Source organism: Anneissia japonica, unplaced genomic scaffold (assembly GCF_011630105.1).
Source record: "Anneissia japonica isolate Jap-2015-1 unplaced genomic scaffold, ASM1163010v1 scaffold3217_len398964_cov164, whole genome shotgun sequence".
In the NCBI taxonomy this organism is placed as follows: Eukaryota; Metazoa; Echinodermata; class Crinoidea; order Comatulida; family Comatulidae; genus Anneissia; species Anneissia japonica.
This window is the reverse complement of record NW_022750884.1, coordinates 235,513-247,302: the sequence shown is the minus strand read 5'-3', so window position 1 is coordinate 247,302 and position 11,790 is coordinate 235,513. Positions and strand designations below refer to the sequence as shown.

General features: G+C 36.9%; 1 protein-coding gene across 2 annotated transcripts; it reads right to left on the bottom strand.

Annotated features, from left to right (window-relative positions):
* Positions 1-806: 806 nt before the first annotated feature.
* On the bottom strand, positions 807-10,350 carry LOC117121565 (probable UDP-sugar transporter protein SLC35A5). 2 transcript variants are annotated; one of them, XM_033266804.1, is made up of 7 exons: positions 10,218-10,350; positions 8,171-8,339; positions 7,398-7,496; positions 6,859-6,992; positions 5,300-5,367; positions 4,134-4,926; positions 807-3,453 (listed from the first exon to the last, which is right to left on the bottom strand). In XM_033266804.1, the coding sequence occupies exons 2-7, from the start codon at positions 8,271-8,273 to the stop codon at positions 3,379-3,381; spliced, it is 1,272 nt and encodes a 423-aa protein (XP_033122695.1). In that variant the 5' UTR covers positions 8,274-8,339; positions 10,218-10,350; the 3' UTR covers positions 807-3,378. The 2 variants fall into 2 exon arrangements, with proteins under 2 accessions (XP_033122695.1, XP_033122693.1); XM_033266802.1 differs by having other exon boundaries at positions 10,151-10,308.
* Between the last annotated feature and the right edge of the window lie 1,440 nt (positions 10,351-11,790).

Sequence of the window (11,790 nt, the reverse complement as noted above, 5' to 3'; positions counted from 1 at the left end):
ATAGGCTACGACCCTACCCTACCTAGCAACGCTAGACCTAGGGCCTAGGCCTAGCCCGAAAAAGTACACCGATCCCGCCGCCAGGCAGTATCATGAGCATGTGGTGAAAACAAGGGTAAATTTGCTAACTTCTTAAATTTCGTGATTTCTTCGTTGCTGGTCTTGAAGCAAAAAAATCGGTTATCCTTTCTCGGCGCTTCATCCTCCTCCTAGGCTATTTTTGGCGTGTCGCATGTCCTCGATCCCAGAGAAATGAAAAATGTCGAGCACCCAAACTTTTGTGACGACGTCGTGCCAAAGTAAATAAACTACGGAGCACGCGATTGGTCAAATAGCTTAGGCAACAAACCTCTCATTAATATTCATTTTGAAGTCTTGCTGGTTACGTCATTCAGCTGGCTGCAGCTTTGTTTTAATTTCTACGATCGGACTACGAACGATAGCGACAAATAAACAGTGCCAAAAATGCTCCTATTTTGTAATAAATTGCACTATTTTGGAAACGAGGGATCGTTTTCTGGTTAAGGGGGTTCGCTGGCAAAAGGGGGGTATGCTGAAAAAAGGGGGTTCTCCCGAACCCCTAAAAACCCCCCTGGCTACGGGCCTGAAAGTGACCAAAATGCTGGACAGAAAAACCCTGTGCAAAAACAATGTTAGGATCGACTTTTGGAAGTGAAAGACGGTTTTTTTTTTCTGAAATTATATTTAATGGGGCGTTCAGGGGCAATAGATCATGAAGTCTATGGTTACACTGTTTAAATTTTTTTTCAAATACTCCCGACATAAAAATCGATATTAACTCAATATCATCTGAAAATGTTTATTAGCTTATACAAAATTTTACCAGCAGGTGCAGTAATTGGTTCTGCTCATGAAACTTTGAACCATGTTAATGGTTCCTTAGCTTTCTCCGATGACCCATATAAATCTAATATCAGACATTATCAGCTATTGGCAGGAGTTAAAAATTGAACCAAATAATCTACTGTACTATGTTACCAAATTCCATAGTGACAGACATCAGATTTCACTCACAAGCTTTATTACTTGCAAAATTTTACTTTATACTGTATAGCAATACAGACTTTGCTTAAATTATAGTACTGTACTGTATTAATAAAATTAATAAATAAAAATAAATAAAACCAGATATCCACTTATTTTTAGGTACAATACTATTTCTTAAGGGTCCTAAATCATCAGCTTCTGCTGGATAGTTCACCCTCATTTAAATATGGTTCAAATAAATAAATCCAATTATTTTTTGTTAAACGAAAATCCATAATATATTTAAGGATTTTTGTGTGATCCAACAAAATACTGTAGAACCCCTATTAAGGGGACAACTTTGGGACTGAAAAAGTGTTCCCTAGGTGTGTCCCATATGAGTGGTTATAAGCAATCCGTATCTCGTATTCCAAGACGGTATGATGTTAAGCACAAAATTTAAGTAAAATAGTTGACTGGATTGGATTTGTACTTTGGTGTGATACACACCAAGAATAACCCACAAAAGTCCTAAGACTTATTTCCAGTGGGGTTCTGGTGGAGAATTGGGGAGGGGGTGGAGTACACCAGGAGACAATCCCCTACTCTTTTCCGAAGAGTGACTTTACTGCGTTTTTTAACATGCACGTGAGCCACTATGCAGACAGGACCTACAGTACGTCTCATCCAAAAGACGGTGCGCTTTCAAAACTTGAATTTCAGCCCTCAAGCTGAAATCACAATCCCCCAAATAATACAACAATCTCAGTGTTTTAATGTAATAAATATTTTAGTTTTTAGTTAAGTACAGTTTAAGCCTATTATTCAATTCATAATGGCCCCGAAACCACAACTCGGATATACCAAAATGGTGTCCAGCGGGGAATAGTTTTACCTTGTATAGTAGTTTATGTCGTTACAATCACAATCATTATTTTCAAGCCCCGAAACCTTCACTCAGAAATACCAGGATGGTGTCCAGCGGGGGATAGTTTATTAACTGATATTGTTTTTATTATTTCTGTCGTTATGTATTAGTGGACCCTTCCATTTGTATTTGTATGTAAAATGAATTCATATAATATTTCAAATGAAAATAAATTATAATGAACGGTACCGAACCGGTGTACATACACTTATTATATTATTATAGTAATTTTACCAACTATTTCATAATTAGAGCTTTCTCAAATAAGCCCACTCATTGTATATCATGATATAAGCCATCCATTTCACATAGAGTATTCTAAAACTGAAACAGGGTGTAATCCAAAACACTCCTTCAGATGGTCGGATGAAAAATAATAATATTAAAAATTGGTTGTGCGCCAGTTTCATCTGTGAAAACGCTTATGGCACATCGGTGCGCTTCAAAATTTTAAAGGAGGGTTTGAAGAAATAATCAGAAACGGCCAATGAGATAAAGATCCCAATCTCATACTTTGGTCTTTCTCACTCTCATATTTTAGTTAAGTATTTTGACATAACAACCCATCTCACAAAGAGAGGGGGATCAATTTTATATGTAAAGCATACAGCAGAAGTTGTTCTAACAAGTATGCATTTTTCCGGGAGCATTTTACAAGGACAAAACCCTCATTATTTTTTTGGATTTTTCGGTTAAATTCTGCCTTATGAAACTTGAATTTGCAAAATTGTGATTAAATTTGAATATTACATTCCATGACTATACAGGGGAAAAAAAACAAAAACTAACACTTGGAAGGGGTTTAGCCAGAAAAACGAAATAGGCTGTCCAAAATTGAAGCTAGTGGGCGTGGCACTGAGCCGATGGACAGACCACGCCCATATTTTGGAATCCCCACCCAATATTGGTACAAAAACAACGTACATTCAATCAATAAATGTGGTTTTTGTCAAACGTAAATATTATTCAGCTTTAGTTTAATGTATTAACATTCGATAGATTTCAAGAATATAAAGAATTTGCTAAAGGTAGACCAGGCCCAAATAGACTAGGCCAAGCTGATTAGACCAAGCTGTCCAAGCCGTCAAGGCAAAATTGGCCTTCCAAAAGAGAGCTGGACAGCTCGCTGGCTAAGCTTATGCACTTGGAGTACAGTACATATTTAGTAATTTTTAAAATTGTGTGTACAGTATTTAAAAAAAATATATCATAATAATAATAGTGTAGTTTTATATAGCGCACACATCCATCTAATGTAAGATCTATTAGCATTTTGCATAGCATACTCATTTTCTGTTTGTGCACTCTTGTATTCATAATCAGTGTACCAGACAGATTATAATCAATTTCATACTGTACAGTATAGTACTATAATATACCCAGTATCTATTTTGACTTTATCATCTCACTGCAGGAGGAGCTTTTTTGAATCTCACATACTTTTAGTACAATATATTGCGATTTCAATTCTCAATTTCGCACCCACAACTTTCTGAATTACAACGTCGTTTATGAAGCTCAATCTGATCAGAAATGATCTGTGGAAAAGAAAAAGAATAAAAGCAATTAATTTCCGATTTATAGTTTTTATTTCATCTAGAATTACTCCATTGAGAATATTTGCAGTGGTTATCACTTGTTTATCTGACTGAGCTCTCTCGCATATTAGTATGATCCTTAACAGTATCATCCTCATTTTTATCAAGGGGTCAACACATACACAAAATAAAAAAATTTACAAGTATGTTTTTATAATCAAAATGCTTACTATACAGACATTGTAAAAAAAAAAATCAAATTCTGTATACATTTAAACTCCTGGTTTTATGAAGGCAAACGTAAATAAGGTGTCTCACAGTTTGACCAGCGTCAGTCTCAAACTCATGACCTCATGATTGAAAGCCTGAAGCCTTCCTCTACGCCACATGACCCAGAGGTGGAATGGGGGGGGGGGATGGTGAGATCTGGCCCAGGCTCCCCTAAATTTTTTTAAATTATAAAAAAAACAGAAAAAAATAAAATTATATTAAAATCTGAGAGTGCCATTTCGAACTATCTAGACAAGTCAAACTCAAAAGTTTCCTTACCTCAGCCCCAACCATGGTGGGGCTGAAGTAGTATAGACCTTAGTCTGTGAAAAGTCCCTCTCTGAGCCCCCTCTATTTCGAATTCATGGATCCGCCACTGCGACCTTATTAAAAAAAGATTTTTTTCTTACCCCATTCTGATTCTGGAATTTGCCTACATCCTGTTCGTCTTCCTCCTCAACCAGGTTGTAAGTATGGGTTTCATGTCCACCATTATGACTGTATTTACTAACGTTGTAAATATAAATACTAAGAAGAACAATTGGTGCTTGGAGGTAAAAATTCAGCGTCGGATTGTAACCGAATTGATATATCGAAAAAGTTATAACTACAACAGTCATAATTTGAGTACTAAAGATATGAAACATATTATCTTTAAACTTGAGGATGAGAGACACAGTTAACCCAAGAAATGCAACATCAAAAATTAAGATTGATGAGTATATATTGTATCCGTCGAAAAACCCGCATTTCAATACCCTTTGCCGGTAGTCGCTGTGCAATACTAATAAGATGAAGTTGAAGAAAATTCCAAACATATACAGTTTCGTATTCTGGAAGTATATACTCTCCTGAAGCCCACCCTCTTCCTTAAATATTTTTTCGTTGTAGATGTTAGCAAATGAGGCGACAAAGCAACTTATAATAATCAAGAGATGGCCCATATTGAACAGTTTATCATCCACTCTCGTACTCTGTGTTTTTGCTTTCAAAATGTTTCTTTGAGGTAAAAGTTTTTTGTTTTGAGAGTGCTTTTCATAGCTGCAGAGAATCACATGGTCAGATTTTGTTGACAAGTTCATTAGCATATGATTGACAGAGTTGTGATTTACTGAGTTGCCATGGCTACTGTCGTTTGATAATGAAACTATCGCCAGAAACAAAATCATGATTGATGCCCACTGAATTTTTGTAAAATGTCTCCTATTAAAATAAAAGAAAAAACATTATAATACAAAAATATTTTTAAACAACAAAGTACCTAAATCAATTTTGAATAATATTTCAGTTGGTACTGTAATCAAAGGTACACTACTATTTTTAGCTAAAAGATAAAACCTATTAATTTAATCTTTATTTTCTTTAATTAATAGTATTAATTGTATTATAAAAATTATAATAATTAAATATTTTCATATTTTTAAACCAAAATTCTGGTTTTTTTTCCCCCATGTTAGTTTGATAGATGGTGTTTTAAAACATTACTCTTAAAAATTCATTTAAAAATAATCAATTTTAAAATAACCCCAATAACTATAATGTGAATCAATTATGAAAAAGTTTTTGATTTACTCACTTCAAGATGAATCGAAAAAGAAGTGATGTTGAAATGATGACAAAGTTATTCAGTAAAACCACAACAGCCTGGAAAGCAAAAGAAATTGAAAAAGAAAGAAGTGAAGATTTATTTATACAGTAATAGCGTACCAGCTTCCAATATCAGGACATCAAGATAAATATGATTATTATATAATGCATATATAAATTCCAGGCAACTGATTGGTTAAAAAGTGGGTAATAAATTCAACCATCACTATATGAGGTAGACTGAATGATAGTTAAAAAAAATCTCAAATTTATATGCCGCCAATTCCAAACAAGATCAAAGGCGCAACGCAACATGTGAATTGCCACAGGAAAACAAATAGGTCTTAAGATGTCTTAAGTTGCAAATAGATTTGGAAGAAGTTATGTAATTTGGAAGCTGGTTCCAAAAAAAGGCATTTTTTTGGAAGCATAAGTAAAAGAACATTGACCGTAGGTTTTGGTACGGTATAGGTACAGTGCTGAATGATACAGTAGTTCATAAATTCCTGGGGGGAAAAACCACTAGTACGTTAAATGATAGTACTGTACTTTTTTTCCTATTGCGATGTAATCTCTAGACCCCACTTATAAAGTTGCTATGTAATTTATGACAATTTATGGTTAAGGGGACTGCAACCTCTACGACAAGAGAGACTGACCCTTGGACAGCCTAGGCCTACTTAGTGGGTATTCTTTTTATTACTGTTTTTCGAGCGAGTTGAATGGTCGAGCGGTTAAGGCAGGGGCACTGAAAACATAGCCAACAATACCGGCATGGGTTCCCAGCCGCCTGGCTCCTAGTTCTGGTGGTGGAACAAGTCTTCTCGGATAAGTGTGCACAAGTGCTCATGTGCACTTTAAAGAACCCAGTACATCTTTCGAGACGAGTAGGGGGTACCACGGTGTACTAGTCCACTCAGCTCCTGTCGTGGACAGATGAAAGTTACGCCGGTTTACCGACTGCAGGGGACAATATTTAATTGTTACACACACCTCAACCTGACCGACGTACACGACAACCAGCTTGCTGGTGTTTGTACGTGATGATACAGATACAGACATGAAGTGACCCTCTTGTCCACTGCGTCACGAACAACGATTGTTGGAATGGTGCAATATAAATGGAACGATTTGATTTTGATTTGATTTTTTTAGGCCCCAATAGAATCTATGTATGAGGTATACGAAACAAATATTGACTGCTCTAGATTCGGGTAATAGTGAAATCTATAGCCCACTGTGATGTGGAGACCGTAGCCTACTATCATTTGGCCCTCAGGAAGATAGTAGGTTGTTACAGTCTCCACTGGGCAATCCAATAGATTTCACCGTTCCCTGAATCTAGAGCAGTCAATATTTTGTATATTATAATTTTCATGTTTTAAAATGAATTAATAATATCATAAACCAATCTAAAATATTAAGTCAACTGACCTTTGCTGATTAGATTTTATATCAATAATTTAAGTCTCTACCAAATGTAATACTTTAATCTTATGCATCATCAAATTGAAATAAATATATCCCCCATAAAAATAGTGGACTCACCGGTTCCAGATATGTTAATGAGTAGAATCCTAAAAGGTTATCCAAGAAGTAAAGCAATCCAGGAATACTCCATTTCAGAACGTGTAACTGATTATTTGGTGGACTCACAAATATTTCTGAAATCGCCCTTCCCTCTGTAAATTGAAAAATTAGACATAAAAACAAGATTTAAATCACTAATGATCGAAGATTGAACAATAAGAAGTGTGGATAGGCTGATTCAGCCAGGGTCGGTGAGTGGGATCCATGATGATGATGATGACATAGGTAGCAGCTTGATTTGAGAAATAAGGCCTGTGAGAGAAGTGAGTCTGTAGCTGGGGTTAGAGAGGGTGGGAATGAGTTGTAGATTATTTGGTAAACAGTAACTCATGGTAGATACTCTTACAAGGCATCTTGACTAAGGAATGTGGCACTGTTTCTAATACTTAGTCAGTCGGGTTGCCCTAGACTAGACTTGGGAAGGCTTGGGGGTGGGGTCACTAGCCACGCTGAATAACTATTCTTAAACTACTGTAGGCCTATACCAAACTTCATACCTTTGTAAAGCAATTGTAATGACAGCAGCAGGCAGATGGTGAACTTGATGGCTTCAGCACAAATGTTTACAGTGAGAGGTAAATAATCATACTTATTTTCTGTTGGTAGAAGAGAAATTGTGTTAAAGATGTATTGTCCCCTGAAAAATAAGTGTCAAATCACCTAATTTTTAGAAAAGTCTCCAGGTGACCCTCTTAGATTTTGCTCAAAATCCACCATGTTCCCTTTTACAGAAAATGAACACAAAATATATTTAGACCAAACATCCAAGTATTTTTTAAAAAACGGCCCTCCGAAATACGCCACACACACTTTTTTGCTTCAGCATTTCGCACCAATTTTTTATTTTTTTATTTTGAAAGGCCTATATTCTTGAACTGGAAAATCCAAAATACTGTATCTTGCTTCACAGCACAGTTATCGGTACCTCAAATTGGTAGTTTATTTTTAGCAGAAATGATTTTTCAATATCATAGTGGGAGTCGCAAGGACAAGGCTGAAACATCACTTCAGTTTTCTCTATGCTTATTGCGACTCCAAATTTCTTGACTGCGTCAGCAAACCTGTCGACTATTGCTTAGATATTGTCTAGGCTGTGAGCAGAGAGTGCAAGTCAACCGCAAACAGAAGATCTCTGATTAGTATTTCTATTGGTTTTCTGTTGTTTCTATGGTATTTTCCTAATGCAAACATAACACATGGAAATATGCAATTAATTTTTGTCTTATATATTATATACAAATTAGTTTAATAAAAAAAATTGTAAAAATACCATTATTGGCAGACAGTCTAGTAAGTGGTATTCGAGATGATCCAAGGGTTATGATGAGTGCCGCTAAGGCCACTGATGTCAGGTGGTCTCTTTGAGGCTGCATCCTAATATGAAGACAATTCACCAGATGTCATCGCAACACACCAATGGGATCACTTGCTGTAGTAAGCTGTACAGTATAAAACATCAAAATTGACAGATGAATCCAATGGAGTTAAGGGCTGATAGAAAAAATATAAATTATCACTCTAGATTGTTTTATTGAGATATGGAGTAGGCCTATTTAAACGTAATTAATTTAAACACAAACTTAACATTTATTTACAACAAAGATGCACATTTGCATGTTTGGGTAAAGTGTATTAGATTAAAAATTACAAAATGCTCATGTATAACACCTTTGTTGTAGTTTGCTATAGACTTTCTGCATACCACACGATATGTTGCTAAAAATTTTGATGAGGTAAAAAACAAAATGTTTTTTATTTCCGCATCAAAATTTCCAAATTTTAGATGAGGGAGGGAGTGATAACCTAACAATTTCTTCTATCAGCCCTAAAGTACATGCTTGTTTGATCAACTGCATTTGCCTATAGCTTCAAATCCCACTCTCTGGGTATTTTGGTTACTAGCGCGACATTTGAAATGCACACAACAAATATAAGGTTGTCGGCTAATCTGGTGGTAGCCACTGTGTGTGCGCTGAACTGTGGACATCTCTAAGTCCCTGGTTCAATTCCCATCGCTGCCTCTCCTTGTGTTTCAGCTGGAGGGCTGAAATACAAGTTATAATAGCGCACCGTCTTTCGGATGAGACGTTTAAGTCGTTGGTCCCGTGTGCAATTTTGGCCCATGTGCATGTTAAAGAACGCAGTACACTCTTCAGAAAAGAGTAGGGGATTGTCTCCCGATGTATTGCCCAATCACCACCAGAATGACCCCACTGGAAGCTATCCTTGGTGTTTACACCGAATAAATCCAATCCAATGTCAGAGCCGACTAGTTTGCTTCCCTCTTGTGGTATGATGCTTGTCATTGCATCCCAAAATCATCAGATTTTTCATTCATTGAATGGTATAGGGGGTACACATGCGACTCCCAAAAACTGAGAGCAACAATTTTTTAAACTTTTTAAAAAGAAATAGTGATAGTAATGTTGTACGTCAAACTTTAACAACCTGGGTATGTCAAATATCACAATCCATGGTCATCAACAAATAAATACCAGGAAATAATAATATTAAATAGGATTTTTAATTTTAATTTTAAAGAAGAAAATGTCTTATAGAATTGTTAAAGACTGTCTCAATAAATTACAAGTAAATGTGATGTTTTCAGCTATTTTTCGTGCAAATTTAAGTTAGTTTTGAGTTGACGTATAGGCCTAGTGTAGTACCATGGGCCTACAAGTTTTGAATTAATGTGCGGACGATATCTCAAAAACCTGAAGCTCAAAATTGCTAATCGCAATTACTGTATAATACATTGTATATAATTATTACATATTAAGATTAGATCAGAGCCTAATTTTCAGCAAAATATGCTTGAAAATCGGCCCTTTATGAAATAAACGGACAAATCTGTAGGCCAAATTTTGGCGTGGAGGATACATTCCCTGAGCCGAACAGTCTGGGTGTAGCATATTAGGCGTAAAGTAGGCCTATTATTCAGTAGTAGGTATCAACCTTCACTGACAGTGGTGCCACCCACTCTACTACCACATCATATATTATAGGCCCAGGCCTACTAAATTTCTGCTCTACTATCTAGTTCTACTAATATGTCAAGGCCTAGCCTACTATTACTACAGTAGGCCTAGTTACTAGCTAGCTACGCAGGCCCTGGCTTGGTTGGTAGCCAACAAGGCTAGGGCAGTAGCCTAGGCTAGGCCCCCTAATTGTAGTACTGCTGGTAGTTAGGCAGGGGGCCTAGCCGCTGTCTGAGGATCCGTCCGTTAATTGCAGCTAGCTGAAACCATACCTCTATGCTGAAACCAACAATTCTCTCAGCAAATAACACACAGAATGTGACAGTTTCAAGTACTCACACAGCAGCAGTGAAGACTGAACCAACAATCTGTGGGACATGGATAGCCGTTGAGGCTGCCTGTCCACGTCGTCCAAATGGATGTCAAGGTTAAAACGTTCATAACAAAAACCCGAATTCTGAATTCAATCCAACTCGGCCACAAGTCAACTCGGCCACAGTCAACTCGGCCACAGTCAACTCGGCCACAAGTTAACTCGGCCACACTTCAACTCGGCCACAAAAAGTTTGGCTACAGTCAACTCGGCCACAAGTCAACTCGGCCACAAGTCATCTCGGCCACAAATCAACTCGGCCACAAGTCAACTCGGCCACAAGTCATTTACTGGTACTACATTGTACTAATTGTTATTATTATTGCTGTTATTATTGTTGTTATTATTAATGTTGTTTTTATTACCGTTAGTTTTAATATTAATTATTAGTCTTAGCATAACATTATATATTGTTCAAATTTCTCTCTAGCCTTTGGTATAACTGTAGGCCTACCTATCTACACTGTATAACAGGAGGTACATGTTGTTGTAGATAATATACTAACATTTAATAACATCCAAGAAGGTCACAGTTAGTTACACAGTGACGTACATCACATAAGTCCGTGAAATTTCATAGGCCTACCGTAGGTAAACATAGAAAGAGCAATAATAGTAAAACTCGAGCGTCACGACATTGCGAAGTGTCTGCTCTTGTTCCTCGGATCGTACTCACTCGAGTCAATCCGAGATGGTCCGAGTGAAGTTTCATGCAAATGTTTCGTACGGGAAAAAAATCGCAAACCGGGGAGCTCCGAGTCTCCTTGTGTTTCATCTAGAGGGCTGAAATACAAGTTACAATAGCGTACCGTCTTTCAGATGAGACGTTTAACCCGTTGGTCCCGTGTGCATTATGCCCCATGTGCACGTTAAAGAACGCAGTAGGCCTACACTCTTCGGAAAAGAGGGGACTGTCTCCCGGTGTACTGCCCAATCACCACCAGAAGGACCCCACTGGAAATAAGTCTTCTTCTAAACTTTCGTGGGCTATCCTTGGTGTTTACACCGAATAAATCCAAATCCAAATCCTTATAATATAATCTTTAATGCACTTTGTCCAGGAAACCCCCATTATCCAAAAAGCCCTTAACACTAAAAAATCATTCCCCGGCTAATAGCCAGTGGATGTTTGTTTCCTCTTTCCTTTATATTTAAAATTGCTTTTATAGGATACTTACAATAAAACCGTAAAACCTTGAATAAAAGCGCTGGGCTTCTTTATATTATTTATTTATTTATTTTGCGAACTTTGGATGGGCTCCTTTTTGAGATGGGCTCCTTTTCTAGATAGGCTCCTTTTCTAGATTGGCTTCTTTTCGATACTTGCAAGGTCACAGTGGGGGGGGGGGGGGGGGGCTTCTTTTCTAAATGAATGCTGTACACTTTAGGAGTTACAAACAATAAATAGGGCTGTAACGTCAGTCTGTATCATGGAGTGTTTAACTGGCATTAAATCACCTAAACTGTTGTGTAAACAGTGTTGAAAAACGTAGGCCTACAGTTTTATAATACAGTAATAATAATAGTGTAGTTTTATAT

Coding starts and splice junctions, on each gene's coding strand:
- LOC117121565 (XM_033266804.1), bottom strand. CDS start 8,273: ATGCAGCCTCAAAGAGACCACCTGACATCAGTGGCCTTAGCGGCACTC. Junction 7,497..8,170: donor TAGACTGTCTGCCAATAATG/GTATTTTTACAA, acceptor TTCTACCAACAG/AAAATAAGTATGATTATTTA. Junction 6,993..7,397: donor ATTACAATTGCTTTACAAAG/GTATGAAGTTTG, acceptor TTCAATTTACAG/AGGGAAGGGCGATTTCAGAA.